The 25254-nt window shown below is 35.0% G+C and overlaps 1 protein-coding gene across 1 annotated transcript in view; it reads left to right on the forward strand.

Moving 5' to 3' along the window:
- LOC145269880 (N-alpha-acetyltransferase 25, NatB auxiliary subunit-like) overlaps positions 1-25254 on the forward strand; it is a 109133-nt gene that overhangs the window by 69171 nt on the left and 14708 nt on the right. Inside the window, exons 13-23 of the mRNA XM_080125626.1 lie at positions 701-811; positions 5166-5235; positions 6156-6255; positions 8764-8811; positions 11133-11236; positions 12593-12645; positions 16814-16889; positions 17857-17899; positions 19691-19894; positions 21600-21723; positions 24982-25041. Coding sequence (XP_079981752.1) covers positions 701-811; positions 5166-5235; positions 6156-6255; positions 8764-8811; positions 11133-11236; positions 12593-12645; positions 16814-16889; positions 17857-17899; positions 19691-19894; positions 21600-21723; positions 24982-25041 — 993 coding nt within the window. The remainder of the gene's footprint in view (positions 1-700; positions 812-5165; positions 5236-6155; positions 6256-8763; positions 8812-11132; positions 11237-12592; positions 12646-16813; positions 16890-17856; positions 17900-19690; positions 19895-21599; positions 21724-24981; positions 25042-25254) is intronic.

Here is a 25254-nt window from a genome sequence, read left to right on the forward strand (position 1 = left end):
ATTGTGCGCGAGTCACGTGATTAGGTTAGCTGAATCGTTGAAACGTGATGGACGGCTTTACAGATGTCTCCTCCTCTTCACTGGGGGGGGGGGGACACTGACATGTGTAGAAACCAGATCAAGAGAAACCACATAGGCCAAGGATTATGTCTCGCAGAAGGATAGAAAGTGAATCTCTGGCCTGTGTAGTTTCTCTTGGTCTCGATTCTACACACGTCAGTGTCCCCCCCCCCCCCCCAGTGAAGGGGAGGAGATGTTTGTGAAGCCGTCCGTCGCATTCTAAGCCCAAAACAAATCTCAATGATTCAGCTAACCTGATCACCTGACTCGCACGCAATCCGATCAGCTGATCCTGACTTCCGGTCAACGTGTCTACAATATAATTTACCACCTCCCTCTCTCTCTCGATCGATTCTCTAACAAAGTTAGGGTTTAGTTGGTTATTTTTATTTCCAGCTTCAAATTATTTACCAAATTATGATTTTGCTGAAATCTCAAACAGCTTAGCACACACACACAAAAAAAAGCTATCAAAGTGAACCATCATGGCCATACATCACTGAAGATTATCTGATTGGGAAAATTTTTTTTAGGATTTTACATAAAAAAACTTTAGTTTTGTTCTTTTTCTGTGTTTTGCTACACAAACTGATAATGTTGAATGTTTTTTATTCAGTAAATATTCTTTTTTGATTTTTAGGCGACACTGGTGTTTTATGGCAAGCGATCACGCAGTTAGAAAGAGGACTGAAAAATTCTCCATCGAACTTTCAAATCAAACTTTTATTGATACGACTTTATTGCATTGTGGGTAAGTGTAACCTCAGCGTGGACCTTATTGTGAATATAGTCATAAAATGCAAGTTTTGAGCACAGCTGAGAAAAGTGAAAAACAAAGTCTAAGACAGTTGATTTGGTCTTACGACATATCAACCGTTTTTGGGTTATTTAATGCCGAATCCAGTAATTTTGGATAAAAGCTTTTATGCTTCAAGTTATTTATATCTTCAAATATTTATTCATGGTGTTTTGTTTGGTTTGAGGAAAATTGTTTTTGTTATTTGACTTTGCAGAACATGATTGAGTTTTGCAATGGGGGAAAAAAACAATGGCATCAATGTTTGGTGCATTTAAGGTCAGGAAACCTTTATCTTCAGACAACCTGATCTAGTAGCAGCAGATCAAAGCAGTTGGTTTCATCTGCAACTATATGCGTCAAAAGACCGGCAAATTGTTATGTTTAATTTTAACTATTACAAGTTAAAAATAAACATAATATTTTCTGTGGGAATTTGCAAAATAAATAACTGCATTTCTTAACAAATGTAAACTTTTCCCTCTCAATTGAGAAAGTGATTGTCCAAACAAATTTTTTAAAAAATCCATTAAAACAGTTGAATTTTTATGTGTGTTTCTATACTAATAAAACTAAAATTATACCTCCCCAAGGACGGGTAAAATTAATTCTCTTAACAAAACCGTTAAACCTTACTCCCCATCCCATTAAACCTTCCCCTAATTGTGAAAATATCTAAAATTAAAGGGTTCTTAGGAAGAAATTGAAATTGAAATAGTCTTAACTGGTGTCTGACTCGATCCAGAAAGTGAGTGTCAAAACAAAATCCATTAAACAGTTTAATTTTTATGCGAATCTTTTCTACTGATAAAACTAGAAAAGTAGCATTTAAGGACGATTAAATTAATTCCTCAAACAATTTTGCACCACTTTTATGCCGCCTTACGAAGCTTAAAATGCTATTAAATCATACTTCAATTTTGAAAACGTCAAAGATTTAAGCTTAAAGGCTCTAAAAAAACAATTTAAATTTAGAAAATCTTAATTAGTGTTACCCCTACCTCCTAACTCTGGCTGACTGGGATTGCTTCCGTGCATTCATATCTGATCTACCTCTCCATTCCATGTTTAAAAAGGATGTGTTCTCTATAGTATGAGACCTTACCGAATGGTTACTTGTAGGCATAGACCAATTCATACCATCCAAAAAATTCCAACAAAAACCTAACAGCCAGCCATGGTTCTCCCCTGAATGTGCTGCTGCCATCGCGCACAGAAATCACTTTTTCCATAACTACCAATGTAATAGATGTACTGAGACTAAAGCTGCTTTCAGAACCGCCAACAACCTCTGTAAAAGAGTAATAAAAAATGCAAGAGAACTATATGCTCAATCCGTTAAATCCAAAGTAGCTGATCAGCGGCTTGGTTCTCACCAGTTCTGGCAAATAACAAATAGGATCCTGAACAGAAGCGTGCGTTCTATCCCAACCATTATCAATGGACCAGAGGTCATTTCGTCAGCATCCGACAAGGCTAAACTATTTGGCAAGAACTTTGCAGCAAATTCTACCCTATGCGATGAAGGCCATCAACTCCCTGTATTTCCTCCTACAACACACAACACGCTAGGTAACATACAAATATCTGTGTGTGAGGTCACCTAGCTAATCAAGAACCTTGACTCCAGTAAAGCAACTGGTCCTGACGGTATTCCAATTATAGTGTTAAAAAAGCTACAACCAGAACTTGCTCCCATACTTACGAAACTGTTTAAGCATTGCCTTAAGGAGAAGTGCTTTCCAACACCCTGGAAAACCTCATCAGTATGCCCTGTATTTAAGAATTCAGGTGATAAGTCATCTCCCTCTCAGTACAGACCAATAAGTCTCCTGTGTGTCATGAGTAAGTTGCTGGAATCCATATTAAATAGAGAAGTAATCAACCACCTCAGCAGAAATAACCTTAGTGATACGCAATTTGGTTTCCGTTCTGCTAGATCTACAGCAGACGTGCTACCGGTTATATCTCATAGAGTTAGCGAATCTCTCGACAAAGGCTTCATTTCTCGGGCAATTGCTCTTGACATATCAAAGGCCTTCGATAAGGTATGGCATAAAGGCCTATTTCACAAGATTTCCAGCTATGGTATAACTGGAAATGTTTTCTCAATCATTAAATCATTTCTCTCTGATAGGCTCATAAGAGTAGTGGTTGATGGGCAGAAATCAGAGGTCCACAGTATTAATGTTAGAGTTCCTCAGGGGTCCATCCTGGGCCCAACTCTCTTCCTGATCTACATCAATGACCTCCCTAAACACATACTTAAATCATTTGTTGACATCTATGCTGATGACACGACCATCTACGGCAACACATCAAAGGCTGTAAATGACAAAGTTCTCTCTGATTCTCTCTCCTCTGATCTCGAGCGCGTGGTTCAGTGGGGGAAGACGTGGCTGGTTACCTTTAATGCATCTAAAACCAAACTCCTATCATTACATCATAAACGCTCTGATCCCCATCTGGCATCGATTGAAATGAGTGGCTCCCGTCTAGGGGAGGCCCCAAGTTTTGATAAGCTTCTGGGTTTGACCTTTACTCCTGATCTGAAATGGAACACATACATCAAGTCGGTGGCCAAGGTCGCTGGGAAAATGGTGGGATCCTTCTACTGCTCCAGAAGATATCTCTCTAATGATGCAATTCTCTATCTACATAAAAGCCAAGTATGTCCAAGGATGGAGTACTGCTGCCACATCTGGGCAGGAGCTGCTAAAAACAACCTATCCTGCCTTGACAGTGTACAAAATAGACTTTGTGGCTTAGTGGGGGATGCCCTTTTCTCTTCCCTGCAACCTCTCTCCCACAGAAGAGAAGTTGCAAGCCTGTCTCTGTTTTATCGTTATTTCCATGGCAACTCCATTCTCTCGTCCCCCCTCGCCAATCTTTCACGAAAAACATCCGACTAGCTGGAATCACTGTCAATAATATTCCCCACTCTTTATCTCTGCCTAAATCAAAACGTAGATTTCATGAACAAAACTTCTTTCTTAGAACTGCATGGCTGTGGAACTCTCTGCCGCTTGCCTGTTTCACCCCCCCCCCCCGGGACTTCAACTTGGATGTCTTCAAATCCAACACAAATAAATTCCTGATAAACCACCCCCTTAAGTAAGACACTTTATCAGATCTCCATTACTAACAATTACTACGATATTATCCCATTGATTACTGTACACACAATAACCCTTATCCCCGAGTGGCTTCTGGGCCTTGATAAGTAGTGACCCCCATGTAAAAAAAAAACACAACCATAATGTATTCCCTGCCAAGCATCCTCACTATAAAATATCTGCTAACCGAGTGCGTAGACCTCTCAGAAATAAGGGAGAAATATTACAAAAATAAAGATCTTAAGAAAATCTTCGGAAAAAAAACAACACCCGAAAAATCCTATCCTACATCAAAGAAATAAGATTATAACCCCCCCCCCCCCCAAAAAAAAAACTCCTTTGATATAATACACAACAGTATATAATAACATTGATACTGAATGATTGAATTGTTTAAGTGCCATCACACCAAAATATAAATATCAAGCATCCAAACCGAAAAAAATCAAACACCAAAACTTTTCTAAAAAATGAAACTCACAATTTGAACAAATAAAAAAACAACCCATCAATGCAGTAAAACAAAACTCTTAGTAATTAAAAAAAACATATCATAAATGCTATAACAAAAATCACTTTAACTTCTCTAATATCTATACACCAATCCCATTGGAAAAACCCTAAAAAATTTTCAGCATGAAATGACCTAAAAGGTTGAATTGCTGTAAAACCAAACAAACTTAATTGGTGTCGAATGACTGGATCAAATTCAATGCAAATCTGAAATATAATTGTTCACATTTTCTTCCTCTGTTACCCTTAGTCAGGGTGGAGGGGTATGTTATTTTCTGACAAATGGTTACATGTCCTTAAATATGCTATTTCATTCAAAAGAGAAAGGGAATGATTTGAGGTTAAATTTATATGTGAAATTGATCCCTCAATCTAAATTGTATTGTATTTCTTATTACTGCAAACCTTTTTCAGGTTGTTTACATGTAATTGCGTTAAAAAAAAAAGAAATAGGAATCACTTTGATTGCCCATTTCTTTAGATGTCTGATTTTTCGAAATAAATTGCAATGTATTATGTTTAAAAAAAAAAAACTTGTGATTGGAAGATGGACAACCGGTTGGACAGGAATTTTTATTTTCATAATAGATGACGTTTTTTTATCCCAAATATTTTTTGTTCCAAATAAAGAGAAGTAACTCTTTCACAAATTGTATCTTTCTTTTTATCTCATCGAAAAGGTGCATTTGGTCCGTGTCCTGATCTCTATGACAGTATGGAAGCTAAGCATATTATTAATGATACTTTAGGGTGAGTATTTTCTTTTATTTCACTTGTTTTTAAAAAAAAAAATTTATTTTGATTTTATTTTTTTTTTAAATATGAGCTTTAACCCCCCCCCCCCCTTCCTCCCATCTCTGGTCTGCAACATGTACACGTTAATTCTTCTCATTGGTGCATATTTGTTAACTTGGTTAACATTATCGTTCATGCGTTTTGATTTGGACTAGTGATTGAATGATTCCAATATTCTTGCCAATTCCGATACAAGTTCTGATTCTAAAACGAGAATTTTCAATTTTCTTTTTATGTAAATGTGAGAGGAGTATTTTGCAAATGTAAAAAATATTTAAATTTAATTTGACAAACTTAATTTTTTTTTTTTTTTTTTTTTTTTTTGCTAGTGTATCTAAGATTCTAAATTAGATTTTGATTTCATTTGTGCCATTTTTTTCATTTATCCACTTGTGCCATTTTTTTTTCATTTATCAACTTGTGCCATTTTTTTTTCATTTATCCACTTGTGCCATTTTTTTTTTCATTTATCCACTTGTGCCATTTTTTTTTTTCATTTATCCACTTGTGCCATTTTTTTTTTTCATTTATCCACTTGTGCCATTTTTTCTCATTTATCCACTTGTGCCATTTTTTTCTCATTTATCCACTTGTGCCTTTTTTACCCATGCTATTTTTACCTAAATTCATGATGACAATTTTTAGTTTTCTCAATCGTTTAAAATCAATATTCATATGATCATTAGTACGAGCAATAGAAAATCAAGTTTAAAAATAAAAATCATTTTGTAAGTTGGAAATTAGGCTTAAAATTTTTGATTTTTAATGAATTGCCAGGGGATGAGTTTGAATGCATCTTGAACCAAATATGTTGATGATGCTGATGCTTGTTTACTTTTGTTTTCATATCCAAATTTTTTACTTTCTCTTTTCAGTTACATTGTAGCAAACCATGTTGTACGTCTTGGGCACTTTCTCTCGGCACATATCATGTACGCCACGATGCTTCGGTTCTTTTCCGTTAATCACAAAGAGGTAAGCGGACGATGTATGCGTCAAAAAGATTCTCATGTTTTGTTGCAATTTTATTTTTCACAGCAACAGTTCAAAATAATGTTTTGCTTCTAACATATTTGGTTTGTGTCCAGAATTCATTAAAATACTTGCAAAAGCAAGCACAGAGATACAACATTGTGGTGATGGGACAGAGGTTGAAAGTTGGTAGATCGTTTGGGATCTCTTAGAATTTTTTTATACCTGGTCTAATAGAAAGAGGCTGATGGCTGGTGCAGATATGACAAAAAAACTCTGTATATTGGCAGATTGTGGCTTTGTAGAGATGAAAAGTTTGTAGAGATGTAGTGGTGAAAAGTTGTTGAGCATGATTTTTTTGCAGCAGTCTTAGCAATGTCGTTTATGTATTTATTCCAACTCTTATCATCTGTGAATGTTAAATGAAGGAGTTTGAATGATGGCTTCTCATGTTAGCAATTAAATAATCAGTGCTTGAGAAAGTTTTTCATGATTGTTAAAGGTAAGGAACTTAGCATTAAATGTGACCATTTTTAACTTTGTTGTTTATTTGTTGTTTGTTTGTTGTTTATTTGTTTGTTTGTTGTTTATTTGTTTGTTTGTTGTTTATTTGTTTGTTTGTTGTTTATTTGTTTGTTTGTTGTTTATTTGTTTGTTTGTTGTTTATTTGCTTGTTTGTTGTTTTTGTTGTTTGTTTGTTGTTTCTTGTTTGTTTCTTGTTTATTTGTTGTTTATTTGTTGTTTATTTGTTTTGCCCACAAAAATTTTCACCTTACTTAAGCATCAATTTTACTTCCCTTTCGTGTTCGAAGGTGGGGAGTTCTGCCATGCTGACCAATGCCAATTTGCTACCACTCTTGATCCATTGCTTGTTCAGGTTTGAGGTTCGTGCTCTTCAAATCCTCATTGATGCAGTTGGTCCATCTTTTCCGTGGGTGACTTAAAGAATAGGAGGCTAGAATGATGTTCTCAATTGTTGTAGGTCACACACTGATTCATGCGCTAAAAGTGATATTGCTTCACAAGGGAAGCGAGAGCAAAAAAAAAAAAGAAGTTATCACACACGGCAGCATGGCCCCAAACAATTTTGTCTATGTGACCTGACACGATTCTGAACACCTCCATCAATTTGAATCTAAACACCTTTGTTGATTCAACATGACACCATCCTGAACAACTCCATTGATTTGAACGTAAACACCTTTGACGATTTGACATGATTCCAAATTTCTTAGAACTGCACGCTTGTGGAACTCTGTTCCGTCTGCCTGCTTCCCACCTGACTACAACTTGGATGTCTTCAAGTCCAATGTTAACAAATTCCTAATGAACCGCCCCCTTAAGTAAACACTTCATCAAATCTCTACACTAACGTAATATACTTGCAATAACCCTTATCCCTGAGTGGCTTCCAGGCCTTGATAAGTGGTGGTCACTGTAAAAAAAAAAAAAAATGCAATGACTCAACATAACACGTTATCAGAGTAACCTTGGAAGTTACTCTTCGAATGACTTTGATATCAGCTTTTTATACCTTTTGAATGAACTCATTTTTGACGTAGGTAAACCCGACTTGGACATTGGTATACAATTCTTGAGTGCTTCCATGCATGTTCATCACAGGTGACCATACGAAGAATCTCATTGATACTGGCTAAACCAAGTTTAAACCTCAATGAATGTAGAGGGTCTCTGTTAAAGAGTTTTGAGGCACAGATCCAGCAGATCATGTTAGGGTCACTTTGTGCTAATCTGGCTATATTTTCACATGTTGTAACAGGTCATGTCTCACTAGCATAGCGAAGAAAATTTCTTACACAGGAATTGTACAAGTAATCTCCATTGTGCAGAGAGATGCCATAACATGTAAGGATGAGGAATTCTGTTTTTTAAGAAATTGGCTTTTTAGCTTACTCATGAGTTAATTTTGCATGAATGGAAATTATGTGTTGTTCTTGGTGTACGTGTGGGGAATTTACTGCATCGTTTCAGATTTTATGATTTAGGAACGTGGAATGTGGAGCATTTGCAAATTTTTGTAAAATTTTATTAATCCTTTATGCCTTGAATTATCTTGTAGATGATTAAAAAATAGTTTTAATTTTTATTAGTTTAAAGAGGTAATGATACTATGTTTGTCTTCAAATTGGAAAAATTATGAAGTTCAATAGTTAAACTATAACTGAGAATTTTTGCATTTCATAAACTTACCTTGATGATTATCCATAGTGCTTGAAAAAAGTTGTGTTTATGGCAACAAACGAAATCCTCCACGCTCTGTGACAGATGATGGCATACTGAATGTAACCAATGGACAGTTGCAATCTGGAGGTATCTGGCATCTACGCTGATACTGAACTAATATGTACAAGGCGTGTTTGAATCAATTCCCACTTTATTTATGCTGTTATATTTATTTACGACTGAACAAATTAATTCAACCAGGTTGTAAAGGGTTAAGGTAAAAGATAATTTGTGACCGCTTTTATTTTTTATCTCTTTGCATTGCAGATAACTGAATATTTAATTCCCTCTTACAAATACGGAACATTTATTAAGGTAAGTGTGAAATTCTTTGTGTCTCTTCGATTAATGAGGAAATGGAGGGGGAGTATAAATCGGAGTACTCACAAGCATGTCATATTCAGTGTTGATCAGAAAGTGTATTACATCTATGGGGTTTGTATTACTGTACACATAGATTTGAAAAAGTTGTCTAAAAACAAATATATAACAAATAAATGTTATCAAAGGCAAGATAAATTACTTTTCTACCAAACTGGATATAATTTTCGTGTTTTTATCCAATTTAACATGTTTATTCAGCTCAAAAAGCATACAGTGTTTACCGATGTATTGGAAAATTCAAAATGGCGGCCGACTCTCTCTTTAACACGGTAATTTTGGGAAAAGGTGTTATAAATAATAAACTAGACAAAATACTATTAAAAAACCACCGAATATATGTCAAGTTATGTCACGGTAACATATATTGAGCGAATTTCTAACAGTATTTTGTGTAGTTTATTATTTATTACACCTTTTTCCGAACTTACCGTGTTAAAGAGAGAGTCGGTCGCCATTTTGAATTTTCCAATACATCGGTAAACACTATACGCTTTTCGAGCTGAATAAACATGTTAAATTGAATAAAAACACGAAAATTATATCCAGTTTGGTAGAAAAGTAATTTATTTCGCCTTTGATAATATTTATTTGTTATGTATTTGTTTTTTGACAACTTTTTCGAATCTGTGTACAGTAATACAAACCCCATCTATGACCAATAAGAGTAGCTGATCAGTGAAAGATGGAAGTCTTTGACAGTGATTGCGTTTCCAATGGGATGACTGTATTTTTAGAATGTGTTCATTGGTACCATTGTAACGTAAGCTGTTAGTTGGCTTGTAGAAGGTCGTTAAGCACGTTGAGAAGAGAGATATTCATCATTTCTGTTGTATTCGCCAGATACACGTGTTTGTATGACTCGGAATAAAAGGGAACGGCAACATTGAGAAGCACATTTAAAGGAGAAACATCAAAAAGGAGAATGTTGAAGGCAAATTATATATGCAATAAAAACTTGTAATGCTTGTCGTATGTTTGTTGTGAATGTATGTTCATTGTGTATGCGTGTGTCTAATGTTCACAATAGTTTGTTAGTGTATACAGTGTGTGGTCTTACCTTAAAACAAAAGTATGCTAGTCGAGGCGTACGGAAAAGTGGGGTTGTCTACATTGACAGTTCAGATAAAAAGAAGGGAGAGAGAAAAAGAAGGCGAAACAGGAAGTAGGTGGTTCAGACGAAAAAGGGAAGCGATAGGCAGAGAACTGGAAGTAGAGAGAATGCACAAATCGGAAATCACAAGGGCAAACACTCGGTGCGTATTGAGTAACATTTGTGTGTGCAATATACCTATTTGCATATCAGTCTGAGAAGTATCTGCCTATAAATGTATACAAATTTTGACATGATACATAAGTCCATAATGTTTTCACCTAAAATGCTTATTTAAACTATCACTAATCTGTACAACCACCCTGCATTTAAAAAAAAAAAAGTTTCATTTGATTTCTGCCGAATTAGTATTTGCTTAATGTTATTTTTTCATAATTTGACTCCATTTTGTTTCCATTTTTCTCATTTTTCTCTCCTCCTTTTCCCATCTCATCTTATTTTACCTCCATAAAACAACTAAATTCGTGTTATCTGAATTCTTCCGACTAATGTTCTTAACTGACTGAGTAAAAGTCGTAAGTAAATTGCAATTATATTTTGTGTTGCACCCTGAAGATCAAATCTTCAACCTTCAGAAGAGTATTAATTTTTATAACTGAATTTTACCAAGTACTCTGTTCACTGTGCCATGGGTCCATGTGAATAATTTGTATTAGATGAGAACATTAGTCCAAAGAATCCCAATAATCTGAATAATTGAGAATCAGAAAAATTGGAACATTTTGGAGTATCAGAATCGGGAATATTTGTGCTTATTTTCCAATGTCAAAAACGATTCCTTTAATTGTTTTTTTTTTCTTTTATTTAATTTTGTTTAAAATGAAATTTTTCACTACTGGTAGTAATAATAAAATAATGACTATTGATTTAAAACTACCAATAAATCTACAATCTATAGATCACACCCTCCTCGCAAGTGTGATTTTACGTTTGAAAAAATATCTGCACATTTAACATGTTTTTATGGTAGTTGGAACCAAATAACCATTTCATAGTTAAATATTTAAAGATTTATAAAGAATCGGAATCAGTAATTGTATTGGAATCGTCATTAATGAATAATCAAAATCCTCATCTCAAAAATTCCGAACCCAACGTTACATTTTTACTTTTAACAAAATCATTTTTGTTTCTTTCGTAGATTTATGAATTTGTCCAATTCCGAGAACGTTTGCAGAATTCGTTGCAGTACGCGTCTGCTGCGGAAGAACTCTTATTATTAGATCTGATCTTAGAAACTTGTAGGTGAGTTTTTTTCTTGTTGCAGTATTGACTGATTTTGAGGAGGCATATAACCAACTGTGGAGTTGGTAATAAAAACCCTTTCAACTTGATATATTTTAAATGTTCTGAATCCGATATAAGAAATACGCTTCTTTCACAAGTAAAAGGTTCATCTAATATTAAAAAAAGAAATGGTGATATTTTTTGTGGGTTTGTTGACGTGTTTATCGAGGTTCTATTAACATTTGTCTCAGCATAAAAACCCAGAACTAAAGTGTGTTTTGTATCAATTTTAATGCCAAATGCTTAACCTATACCTCAATTCCATACCCTTCACTTAAGTTTTTTGGAGGATGAGTCTCTTTGCTGCTTTGGCTGCTTGGAGACTGGGTAGAACTGGCCCAGTACCTGTCTGCCTGAGATACGCCGCCAGGAGGCCCACCCTCCTAGGCCTTGCCACCGGGCTTTCAGAAAGTGCAAGTTTATTGCTTGTTACCTAAGGTGGCCCTACAAATGAATGCCGATGATGCCCAAGCCAGACTGCCCCTCCTTTAGTGGTGCTGGCTGGATATCCCCACTTTACAACCTTGTGTCACATTTTGCTGAGGTGGGCAGCAAGTTAATATCTACCTCCATTTCATTTTTCTTATTAAAACAAAAGTAGGAGGTATTAGTCTATGACAGAAAAAGAGTTCAGATCAGTAACCAAGATGGCGGCCAAGAATTAAATGTGGTCCGTGACGTAGTAAACGGCGAACTGATTGAATCCAAAATTCGACGATTTTTATGATTTTGCGACGTTTTCATTGGTTGTTTAGCACAGCCGTTGGTTATAAAAATGATTGGCGAATCCATTCGTCTCATACCCCCATTAGAAGTCAAAAACATTTTACACCAACCTTGTGTCACATTTTGCTGAGGTGGGCAGCAAGTTAATATCTACCTCCATTTCATTTTTCCTATTAAAACAAAAGTAGGAAGTATTAGTCTATGACAGAAAAAGAGGCTCCCTGCTTTGCCCTCTCTCAGAATGTGTTATGACGCAGCATCAGATTGGCAGCCATCTTGAATATAAGTTTATTAAAATTACTACATTTGCTGGTCCCGTTTTTAAAAAATTGATTTATTGTAAACTGCAGCTATTTTCAAGCCTCCTGTCTCGTCACATGACCTAACCCAACCAATGAGATGGAGAGAAGGGTCAGGTGACAATAATTCTACCCTGTAACTTTAAAATCTCTGAAATGAAGAAATTCATTGTTTCCGGAGAATGTCTATGAAAAATGACTTCATCTTTGCTTCAGAAGAAAAAAAAAAAATTATTTTCCATAAATTTTCATTATCTTTTTTTTTTTTTTTTTTTTCCATTTCTTCCAGTCACACAAATACAGAAGTTATGTTATCGAATATGGCCATCGACCCTGATAAAGGTGAGTAACCCCCCTCCCCCCCGTCCCCTCCCAAGTCTTCCTCTTTGGTAGAAGTTTCATCACTTGGACCTGTATCACCTTGAGTAAACAGCAAGTTCACTCATGTCATCATAGCTTTCACTCCATCTCGAAATCCATCATTAGGTAATGTCCAAGGCATCCCTCTGGTCTGCGTCAAAGAATGCCTTGCTTAGGGGACAGTCTATGACGATGTGTGCAATAGTCTGAAAGTCTGCACCACAGGGACACCGAACAATCTTTATGTAGCCCCACTTGTGCAGGTTGTTCAGTGTTTTGGCACCCTTCATTCTGACCTGGTTGAGTGTTGCTCACACTTTCCGGGGTAATTCAGAGCTGTGAGGTCTTCTTTCGATGCTGGGAGTGCATTGTTGTTGTTATCTTTCACGGACTTATTCTATCAATGTAGGTCGAAGGATGCTCGTGGTGTTCGTTCGAGGCCTGTGATGCTGACAAAATTCTTGCGGGATGGTAGTCGCTGCAGCTGCTCCTGATGTCCTTCATCTGCTTGTCGAGCTGAATTAGTTTTTGTTTTGTGTATGGTTAATGTTTTTTCATTAAATGCAAACACTGTTAGCTTCATATCGTCTAGGTTTAAGCTTATATCCTGAGTAGAAATTAAAGTTCAGAGAATCTTTGATGGAGTATTGTTGCCACATCTGGACAGGAGCTGCTAGAAGCAGCTTATCCTGCCTTGACGGAGTTCAAAATAGACTTCGTAGCTTAGTGGGAGATGCCCTTTTCTCTTACCTGCAACCTCTTTCCCACAGAAGTGACGTTGCGAGCCTGTCTCTGCTTTATTATTTCCATGGCAAGTGCTCGTCTGAGCTCCAATCTATGCCCCCGCCCCCAGCCAAACTTTCATGAAAAACACCCATTTAGCCAAAACCACTGTCAATAATTTCCCATACTCGTTATCTGTGCCTAAACCCAAACGTAGATTCCATGCTTTGAACGGCATGCCCGTGGAACTCTATTCCGTTTGCCCGTTTCCCACCTGACTACAATTTGATTGTCTTCAAGTCCAATGTAAACAAGTTCTTGATGCATTCCCCCCCCCCCCCCCAAGTAATCCAATTTACAAAATTCCCACTACTTATGTTTACCACGCTATAATCACATTGACTAATGTATACCCATTAACTCTTGATAAGTGGTGATTCCTGGGTAAAAAAAATAAAAAATAAATAAAGTCTGATAACTATGCATCAAATTTAATACAAATCTAAAATATTTTAGTTTTCAAATGGAAGGTTTTGCCCATATTATAACCCCGAAAATCCCTTCAAAATACTACCCCCCCCTGAAATTTGAGGATATTGATGTCTAAAATTAGACATATCTAGATTTTTACAATTCTACTCTGTTTTTGCCTTCCTTATGGCTTGCAAATGTGTTCCAATATTCAAATTTGTTATGTTGTTTTGCTAAGGCATTTAATTCTGTGCCATGTAAAACGTTTATGGCAAAACTTTCTGTAATATAAATTTTTTTTTTACTGGTTGAAATCCTCCATTTGCAGTTGAAAAGTCACCGTATAAAATGTCATCTATTATGAATCTTTTGTTTTGTTGCTTAGATTAATGCCAACGTGTATGACATAATCACGCTAACATATCAGTTCAGTTGCAATTCAGTGCTAAAATGAGGGACCATTTTTGGAATAACAGGTGTTATACATGCTCTCCGCTTATCTCTCAGCATTGTTTCCAGTTGCTCTGGACAGTTGCTTGTCACTAGAATCAAGCAGTGGTGTGGTTGGAGATAGAGCAATCTTTGTTTCACAATTACACATGCATCCACCCCAAAAAAGGGTATCCATTGTCTCTTTAGACTGAATTTAAGTGATTATAGATGTCAATGTAAAGAATGTCACAATATTGAAATGTGCAAGATGTACCTTGAGATACAAAGGACAGATCCTGCACTCTATAAATATTTTTTGCGATCAAACCTCGACACAATGTGGCGAAGGATCATACGTCCATGATGTGTCCATATATCTTCACCACCACCAGTGTCTTGTGAACGCGGCTTACGTTCCCAGGCCATATGAACTAGAGCAAATATATTGAATATTGCAAAGGTTGCTGCATATAAGGTGGGTTCCCTCTACCGTGCTAGAAAATTATTTATATCTGAAAGTATCCTATACCTTTACAAAGCCACCATTCACTCATGCATGGAGTATTGTTGCCATATATAGACTGGTGCATTTCTCACCCTTGGACAGAGTCCAAAAAAAGAGTCTTTAATCTAATAGGTACCGCACTGTCAACTAACCTCCAACCTCTGACCCATCGCTGCAGTGTTGCATCTCGTTGCCTGTTTTACAAGTGTTTTAATGGAATGTGTCAAATGCTTGCACACATATTAGTGTATGGATGTTACTGAATATAATAATTTCTTTTTTGCTTGGAAATCACTCCAGACAAGTCATGAAACCATTTGATGTCAGGAGCTAAGAAAAAACTACTTCAAAGTAAAATAATTTGCTAACAAGATTAAAATCTAATTTTAAAATTACATAGTCGTTATTCAGTTTTACTTGTGTTGGATGGCCTTTAGAAACCTGTTATCGGCAATAGTGTACTTATAATTTATTTTTAAAATTACCTAGGCATCATATTTCGTATTGCATGTATTTTTTTTTTTGTCTTTTTTAACTAATTTTTATGATTTCAAGTTTAAATGAGCAGAGGAATTGGAATACGCGCTACTAAAGCCTGGTTTTTACAGCTAATGAATTTCAAAAATGCAATCTGAACGTGAGGACAATTTTCGAAGAATGATATGCAATAAAATTATGTTTTAAGCTTTGAAAAAATGACACAGAAACATGGAATGCTTCAGACTGGTTTTGAACCATCTTTCATGAACTGAGCATCAGTTTTTGAGCGACATAAGAGATTCAAGAAAGGCAGGTGATGATTAGAGGTATGGGAGGAGTAAGGAAGTCAGAACACCAAAGTTGATTGGCTAAATCAAGAATTTAATGGATAAGGACTGTTCTGTGTCTATAGAGACAATAAATGCACTGTTTGTCGGAACGGTACATACAATTAATCATGAGTAGCTGAAGATGTGGAAGATTTGCGCAAAGTTTATCTCGAAAGTTTATTGCTCAGAAGATCAAAAAGAAAGACGTTTTGACCAAGGTGGGCATAAGACAGTTCCTCACCCCTTCTTTCTCCCTGTGATCTTTGGTTATTCCCTAAGCTCAAGGAATGCCTTGGTAGCTGTTAGACAATTGAGATGAAAGACAGGGCTCTACGGACAAACTTATCTTTAGTTGACCTTTGACAACTAAATATTTTTGTTTACTAGCCAAATAGAAAAGTTACTAGCCAAAACTACATGATTTTTAGAATATGACATCTTTGTTCTGTGACGAGTATGTACATAAATATTTTTCTTTTTTTTTTTTATTTTTTGAATAAGTGTAATTCTAAATATACAACAAATTTTATGTTGATACTTGAAGGTATACACATTCTAATTACTTCGGATATTTTTTTTAAAAGCCTTTGTTAAAAAAAATGTATTAAAATTAAACTTTTACTGAAAATTATCTATTAAACTTTTATTGTTTAAATAATTTAACTTTGTTCATTTTATATAAAAAAAAAAAAAGTTGAAAATATATTTTTCACTCAGTAGTGAGCTTTGGAAGATTGTCAGTGAAAAAAATACAATCGCCAAAAGATAAGCGTTTCATTATTTCTAGTCACCATTTTGAAAAATCACTCGCGAATGCGACTGTTTCACTTGCAATGTAGAGCCCCGAAAGAGGCTGTGACGAGAATCATTGACACGCTCACACGTGGACATCCATTTGGCTTTTCTGAAGTTGTTGGAACGGTACAACAAGTGCATTTTAGCCGAAGAAGATTACTTCGAAAGGAATAAGAGTTTCATGTGTGTACTAAGTGTCCATACGAAAAAAATCTGGAAGCTTATTGAAGGCACCTCGTATGTTTGTATGTATCAAAGTACCATTCGTTTTACTTGAAATTGAATATTTTGATTTTTGAATTTCGCCATAACAACAAAGAAGCACCTTTTATTTTCATTGATGTCGGGTAAATATGGTTCGTAGATACCATAGAAATGTGAACGATTACGTACCAAACTTTTTTGTTTTTTATAGATCGGATAGAATCAGAAAAAGTATTACAAGACAATCGTGATTTTACGATAATGCACAACTGGGATCCACCTGATGGGTAAGTTGCTATAATAACGAAAATCTATATTGATTTCCTTTTTTGTCCCCTCCCCCCCCTCCCCGACAAAAGGAGGGTGGACCTGTAAATTCATCCTTGTCTGTTCGTCCATCCGCACTTTTCTCAATAACTACGCCTTGGAATTTAAAAAATTTTTGCACAAACATTAAACATGATATGAGTAAAAAAAATAACAGAAAGGATTTTCCGGGAAAACTCCCGTTGCTCCCCTAGGGGTGCCTTTCGGGTTAAGATGGCTAAAATTGACACTTTTGTGCTTATTCGAAGTAATTGATTCCTTGGATTTTTATAAAACTTTCTGAAAAGTTGTAACTAACTGATTTTTATATAATTTTGTTTGTCTATACTTCAAGATAACTCTTGGGTGTGCCCCAGGGGCTCTTTTAGGGCTAATAAAAACACTCCATTTTTGGGACTATTTTACCATATTTGTCAAATTTTCTGTGTATGTCTATTCAGCAGTTTTGCATGGTGCTGAACTCAAATTTAAATATGTTAAGGTATTGGGGACTTTTTGGGATTCAATAGGGGATGATAGACTTAGTCATTTTTTTTTGCATGGTGCAGAATTCAAACTTACATATGTTAAGGCCTAAAACTGCACCATTTGTTCATTTTTCACCAGGATTTGACATCCCCTGGGGACTTTGGGGGCTAAATGGGGGGGGGGTGCAAATGCTGAACTTAGTCATTTTTTTTTTATTCACTGTGCACTCACGGAAAACCATGCCTGTTTCACTTGTTTACTTTTTACTCGGGTGTTGGACTCTTTTCGCCATAATAATCATAATGACTTCATTTAAAGTCGTCCTATCCAGATATCCGTCTAAACTTTTTTAAAATCTCGTTTTCGTCATCAAACACACATTTTATGCTTGAGATTTTTTAAAATTCCGTTTTGTTAAATTAGTTTTCTAATCGTAAAATCTTTTCCTTCTTTTGTCAGTTCGACACTTGAAGAAACGCAAGCAAAATCATTTAACGAAGAGGTAAGCATTTCTTTGTTGTTTTTAATTCATGATTAATACGTGTCGCATAATGATGGACTTGTTTTTTCATAACGCTCATCTAGCTAAAACTACTATCAATAATTTCATCCATTCTTTATCTGTCCCAAAACCTAAACATAAATTCCATGAACAAAGTTTCTTTCCTAGAATTGCTCGCCTGTGGAACTATGCTCTGCTAGCCAGCTTTCTAGCTAACTACAGTATTGTTGTCTTCAAGTCCAATGTAGACAAATTAAGAGATGACACCTTTGTAAAAAAAAAAAAAAAATTAAAAAAAAACTGATCCGATTAAACTGGTTTTCTCCTAAGCACAAACTGTATCTCTTAGCATTGCAATCCAGTTTCGTTGATTTTAGGCCAGGTTGCAGGAAATGGTTAACCATTCCTGATTCCAACACTGGAGACCGACTACTTGTGTGTTTGATTGTACTGCTAGGTTGTCCTTAATTGTTGTGGCTCAGGTCTTCAGCTGCCAGCCAGGGAGAGATTTTTTAAAAAAATCTTTTTTTATTACATTTTCACCCCAAACAAGGTACAGTGCCACTTTGATGTCGGGGACTACTATTTAAAAGTTTTGTTAAATTGGTGCAAGATTTTCATAATTACCTCCCTTATTAAGATTCAAACTCTTCTGGTTTTTTTATTTTTTTTTTGTATTAGCAAAATTCAACTTTCGCTAATTGTTTTCAAAAACTATTTTCACTCTAATAACGAAGATTTTTATGAATTTTAAATTAATTTTATTATGTTGTTATTAAACTAATTGGATGAAATTGTTTAAAATTGAAATGTGATTTAAAGTTCTGAATTTTTTAGATGAAAGCTGATTGTTTATATTACTTGTATTGATCGCACTATTGTTCTCATCTTGAGTGTTATTTGTGCAACGTTTCAGTCGGATTGTCCAGGCATGTCGGTTGTTGTTTGGAAAAGAAAGGAGAAAAGTTATTGGCTCCGTAGATATTTTCATATTTTTGTGAGTTAGTCTATATTTTATGGTCATTGTTTCGAATTTGTGAGAAAAAAATTGGTTGACAAAGGTGATACATTTAATTCTCAAATTACAGTTAAAATTTAAAATACTAAATTCTTTCATGTCGATATTTTTTTGCGGATATAATTTTTATGAGTTTTTCCTTTTTTAATTCACTAAAAAAAATTTGGGGGGGGGGGGATTTGAAAAATTTTATTTGAAAATGATTTTAAAGATTTGATTTTGTAGTATTTTTTTATTTTGTATTTTTTTTAATTTTTGTAGTGTTTCTTTAATTTTTGTATTTTTTATTTTTGTAGTATTTTTTATTTTTGTAGTATAGCTAAAGTTTTCAGCTTTTTTAAATTTAAAATGTTTTAAATGAATTATAATAATTATTAAATATTAATGTGCTAATTTTTTTTAAATAAAGCTAAAATTAACTTTAAATAATTTATTTTTCAATTTACTAATTATGATCCAAAAACTTATTGAAAGTTTAAAAAGTTTTATTTGAAAACATTTTAAAAGATTAGATTTTGCAGTTTTTAGTTATTTTTTTTATATGTTCGAAGTTGTTAGCTTTTTTTAAATTGAATGTTTAAAATGAATTAAAAATAATATTTCTTTTTTTCTGATGTTTTTTTTTTTTTTAAAATAAAACTAAAATTTAACTTGAAATAATTGTCATGGTTTTAACTGAAACAAAAATCGTCTGAAAATGTGACTACTTCTGCTTCTAAATGACCCAACAGTTGTTGATGTGCCATAAATCATAAACATTTTTTCCATTGTAGAAAGCCTGGCTTAAATTGCACAGCTACATGTTACGAATATTAGTCGCCTCGATCTGGCTTGGACGTCAACCAGACCCTCATCCTGTGGAAAACGGCACAACCCAACCTGTGAGCAAGCGGCCGATGATTGAAGTATTACACGATTTGGTGGGAGCGTTCAAGAAGCATGTGGAAGATTGTAGTCAGTACAAAATCGCAATTAAAGTGAGTGTTTCAGCAATTTATGCCGATGATGGTGGAGTTTATTTCCCCGGAAATTTGTTTTTTTTTCTTCTCTGTTCATCACGTTTTCATTTTCAAATTATTACTCAGACGAGTTTTCCACTTTCGTAATTCAGGAAATATACTATTCAAATTCAAAATTATACTACTTTAAAGTTGTATGTGTATATATACAGGGTGTCCACAAAGTCTGGTTACATTATGGAGTCAGACTTTGTGGACACCCTGTATATATATATATATGAGTTTAACCATCAACAATTGTAGGTTTTTCAGACTTTTATAATTTTTTAATATTTTAAAATATTAAGTGATGTTTGAAAAACCTACAATTGTTGATGGCTACACTCTTTTAAATATACATTTTTTTCTCACGTTGGAACTACACAACCATCACTTATATATATATATAAAGCCTGACAAATTCTCGTGAGAATGAAATGCGAATATTCTGTGTAGCTTAATTGCCATGTATATTTTCATAACTTACTACATAGATATAGTAGTGCTTTAATAGCGACTTTTTATATTACCAACGCTTTGCGAAAGAAAATCAATTTGAGGACAACTTCTCTTGAGAAGAACGTCAGCTAAGTTTAGTTGTGCTTTTATATATTTTTGCTTATATATATATATATATATATATATATATATATATATATATATATATAAATTTGCTCGATTAAAACTAAAAGAAAAGATGAAGTGTAGTATCAGAACAGAAAAGAATAACATTGCGCTTATATATATATATATATATATATATATATATATATATACATATATATATAAAACAAGAGAAAACAGAATAATTATTCACTAAAAGTTATAAAACTCGGATCGTTCAAGTTTTTGACTTCAAATGCTGACAGATTGGCAGCTTCTATTATTAAAGTTGGGGTGGTCAACCTTAAGTTTGGGGACTTGGAGATTCAGTGGCTTGGAACTAAGTGAGACTCGAATCCAAGGTTTTCCTTTTCTTCCTCAAATCTGTATCTCTGACCGCCACTTTCAGCAGGAAGGTCCATTGCCTTCACTCTCCATAAGGTCTCTACCTTGCACCATCACTCACGTGGAAGGGTCCCACCTCCTATTGCTTCATTTGTATAAGCAAGGGTTTTTCCCAAATGCCATTTTGTATAAGTAAAATATAAATAAATTGGTTATCTTTTAGGGATAACCGAATTCTCAGGCCCTGTCGGTGGGGCATTAGAATACACCGACTTCCTCCCTGCAGAGGGTAAAAGTCCCTCAATGGGGGTCCTGGATATGACCTTAAACTATATCCAGTGGTGAGGCCCCAGCTTGTGGGCTTTGGGGAGTGTGGAGCCACCCTTTAATTACCATTGCTCCCAGGTCCACTCTGACCCGGAGTGGTAGTACCTGTTAGGGTCCCAACTATGGGTTAAATAGAAACCGACGTGAAAACAACAAATATACTCTATTAAAAAAATTTTTCTTCAAAATCTTTGGATTCGGCATTAAATAACCCGAAAAGGGTTGATATGCCGTAAAACAAAAACAACCAACCGAATTCTCAAACAACAATTAATGGACACTTGGAGTGTTGTTTAATTGTACTTTTGTTTGGAAATTGACAAACATCACCATTCACAGTAAACTATTGACACTTCATCCCTGCATAAACTATATAACGCTCCAATTCACTTTCTTCTTTTTTTTGCAGTATCCAATCCAAGGTCCATTTGCGACACGGATCTCTCCTTACCTTTCGCAGAATCATCAGCAGGTGTTTTTGATGATGGCCGAATATGTTCTTTACGTCCATCGATTATGGGAAGAAGGATTAGGTGAGTTTACTGTCGAGACATTCTACCACGGTTTGTCAATCAAGTCCGACTAAATCGATTGCTATCAAGTTTGAACCAAAACCTTTTCAAATTTGAATTTTTAAATTTGAATTTGTTTTGTTCTCCGTTATTTCTATTGCATGGTTTGGCGTCTTATGTTCTCAGCTGTTGGGCTTAGACACTACCTTATGTTATCGTTGGTGTTGATGGCTGCTTTGTGATGCGTGTGGAGGTAAGCTTTGTTGTTCAGCTATCACTGCTTTGGCTGGTTGTGTTATTTGCCTCTGACATCAAACGACAGCATTCTGTGTTGTCAAAGGTTATCATCCATTCTTTTCATATGTTCAAAACCATCTCGATCGTCCACGCCTCAGGATAACTTCCAAGATGTTCTCTCAAATTAGTTATATGCCAATTGTACATACTTTTTGAAGATCAGATCCATCTCACGATGGCGTTGTCATTTCTAGGGCTACGACAAGAGAATATTCTTTTCATTATTTTGACTCTCGAGTATATATCAGTTAATATCTTATGTTTTTAGATAGTGATGTGGTTCTCGATTAAATGTGTCTATGTCGGATATATACTCGAGTCAAAACAATGAAAAGAATATTCTCTTGTCACAACCCTAGTCATTTCTCGCAAGTTTTTTTTTTTTTTTTTTTTTTTTTTTTTACAGTGATCACCACTTATCAAGGCCCGGAAGCCACTCAGGGATAAGGGTTATTGCAAGTACATTACGTTAGTGTGGAGATTTGATGAAGTGTTTACTTAAGGGAGAGGTTCACCAGGAACTTGTTAACGCTGGACCCGAACACATCCAAGCTGCAGTCAGGTGGGAAGCAGGCAGACGGAACAGAGCTCCACAGGCGTGCACTTAAGTGCTTGTCTGAGCTCCAATCTATGGTCCCCCTTTGCCAAACTTTCATGAGAAACACTTGTCTAGCTGAAAACTATAAATAATTTCCCCTACTCTTTATCTGTGCCTAAACCTAAACAGATTTCATGGACAAAGTTTCTTTCTTAGAACTGCATGCCTGTGGAACTGTCTTCCTTTTGCCTGCTTGTACAATATGGTTGCCTTCAAGTACAATGTAAACAAGTTCTTGATGAGCTGTTCCACTTAAGTTAATAAATTTACTGAATTTCCACTACTAACAATTACTATGATTTTGATACTGTACACTTTATCCTTGAGTGGCCTCTGGGCCTTGAAAAGTGGTGACCTCTATGTAAAAAAAAAAAAAAAAAAAATTGCTTGCTTTAGACTTAGTTCCATTTTCCACTAGATTATTTTACTCATAAAAGCTTAATTAGCAAACAAAAAGAATAAATTCCTGATCATCAAAAGTAAATAGTTAATATTTACTTTAGTTTAATTTTGTTAATTTTCAGTAATAAAGAATCTTACTAATAATATTTTGAAAAAATATATAGAAAACTAAGAATGATACAATGAACGTATGATATGACTATTAAAGATAAACTTAGATCTGATGACCTCAAAAAGATTAAATCTTGACAGTATAGGAAAATGTTTGGTTTGTTTGCATTGAATTAGTGATTTGCGTTAGATGTAGAAGAGTCGTTTGGTAGAGAGAAGATTAATAGGATTTAAGAGAAAGACGGTTAAATAAATACCTGGCCAGAGGTAGGTTTTGAATTTCTTAAAGCTGTCCAACACATGCCATCATGTAAAACATGTTAACTGAATGTGCTATTTTAAAATCTTCCAAGCAAATTTTCTTGTGGTCATGTATCATGTGTTGATTTATAAATTGGATGACTGCTGTTTCTGACTGACAGTACAGGAGCCCTAACTCTTTGGTAGCATCTAAAGCGGCTGCTCTATCATCAGTTGTATAATATTGGGATAGTTGTAGTGCCATGTTACGCATGGAAAGGAAACCTGCTGCTATCTCTGGTGGGCTTTCATGAGGCCACAACTTTCTAGGAAGAACTTGGCTAATGGACCACTTTTGTGCGTGTGCTTGGCGACAGAACTGGCCCACTTTGCTCAACACTCCACCCCAACCTGGAATTAAACAAAAACGTAATGAAATGACAACCCAAACAAATAACATGATCAAACCAGACGACCATCAAAACAAAACCAATTCGCTTCCTCCCTTGAGGCACGAATTGACAAATATCCGTGGGTTTAGAGGAAATCTTAGATGACGTAGTCTTACCTCTTAGTAAACTCCTTGGATTTCTTAGCATTAAGTGAAACAAACCTAGACTTCTCAATCCCCTCTAACTACTTTAACATGACAGGATACTTCCCTCTCTGCCGTAAGGACTCAGATATATGCACGGACTTGGAGTCTATATTGGGAGCACCCTCCCCTTATCTAGAGAGCAACGTCTGGAATTGGATGACCAGACTTTAGTGTTTTCAACTAACGTTTCCTCACTACATTATTTACATATATTTTCTCTTCTGTTTTCTCTCAAGTTAGGACTGTACCCTAATTGATTATGCCGAAGGGTTTTCTACTCTACTAGTTTTTTTCCTTGAGCAGCTAGACTTTGGAACTTCCTTCCTGCTTTCCTGACTGTACTGATATACAGAAGTTTAAATGTAATGTAAACAAACATCTTGTTAATTTTTCCTAGGCATGGTCCCAAATAGTAGCCCCTTATGTCCTAGCAGCTATATGCCTTGTTAGGGATGAACGTAAATAATAAAAAAAAAAAAATTATTTCTGAAAAGACATAGAGTACTTAGCGGGTAAATAAAAGCTTCAAATAGCGAAACTGTTTGTGATGAACCAACTTGATTCAAACTTAGCACGTTCAGGTTCCTAGTCGTTAACAAATCCACCATCACTGTTTTCATAAGTTTTGGTATTCCATTTGGTATTTATTATTATTATTATAGAGCCAATACTCCATTGATTATTAGATGATAGTAGTGATTTCAAAAGTTAAAAAAAAAAAATTATGATTTGGGTTCCAAAACATATAGCGCTCCAGCCTTAGTCGTTAACTTTGAAAAGTTTTCTAGAAATGTCATAACGTTGAAATTTGAGACAGTGACATTGTGACAAGCAAGTTTAGTTTTAGTCTAATAATAGGTAAACATGTATATTTATAAAACGGACAGAAACAATTGTTTGTGAATAAAATGTTTTTATCATAGGATATTTCTATGGAGTTATCGATCCAAAAGTTTGTCTACTGTAACGTGATACACGATTTGTTGTCACATTTTTATTGAATAAAATCTTTTTTTTTTTCTTTCTTTTCCAGACAAAGCAGATGAAAATCAAGAAGAACAACTTCGAACGTCCGTCACCTCCGTTATTGAAGGTAAGAAAATTTTAACAAAAATTATTTTAATGTTATGCTTTGATAATCGGCTATGCTCGGCAAAAGCCGGCATGTTTCGAGTAAAGCTTAGTGGCGAATTAGTTAAGTCTGGTTCAAATTCTAAACAAGTTCCTATTCTTTAATCAAAAATGAGTCCTCATATGTTGCTGATGTTTTATTTTAGAAGATTTTTTTAACAATATTTTTTCTTAA

Source organism: Euprymna scolopes, chromosome 45 (assembly GCF_053919585.1).
Source record: "Euprymna scolopes isolate OS-2025 chromosome 45, ASM5391958v1, whole genome shotgun sequence".
In the NCBI taxonomy this organism is placed as follows: domain Eukaryota; kingdom Metazoa; phylum Mollusca; class Cephalopoda; order Sepiida; family Sepiolidae; genus Euprymna; species Euprymna scolopes.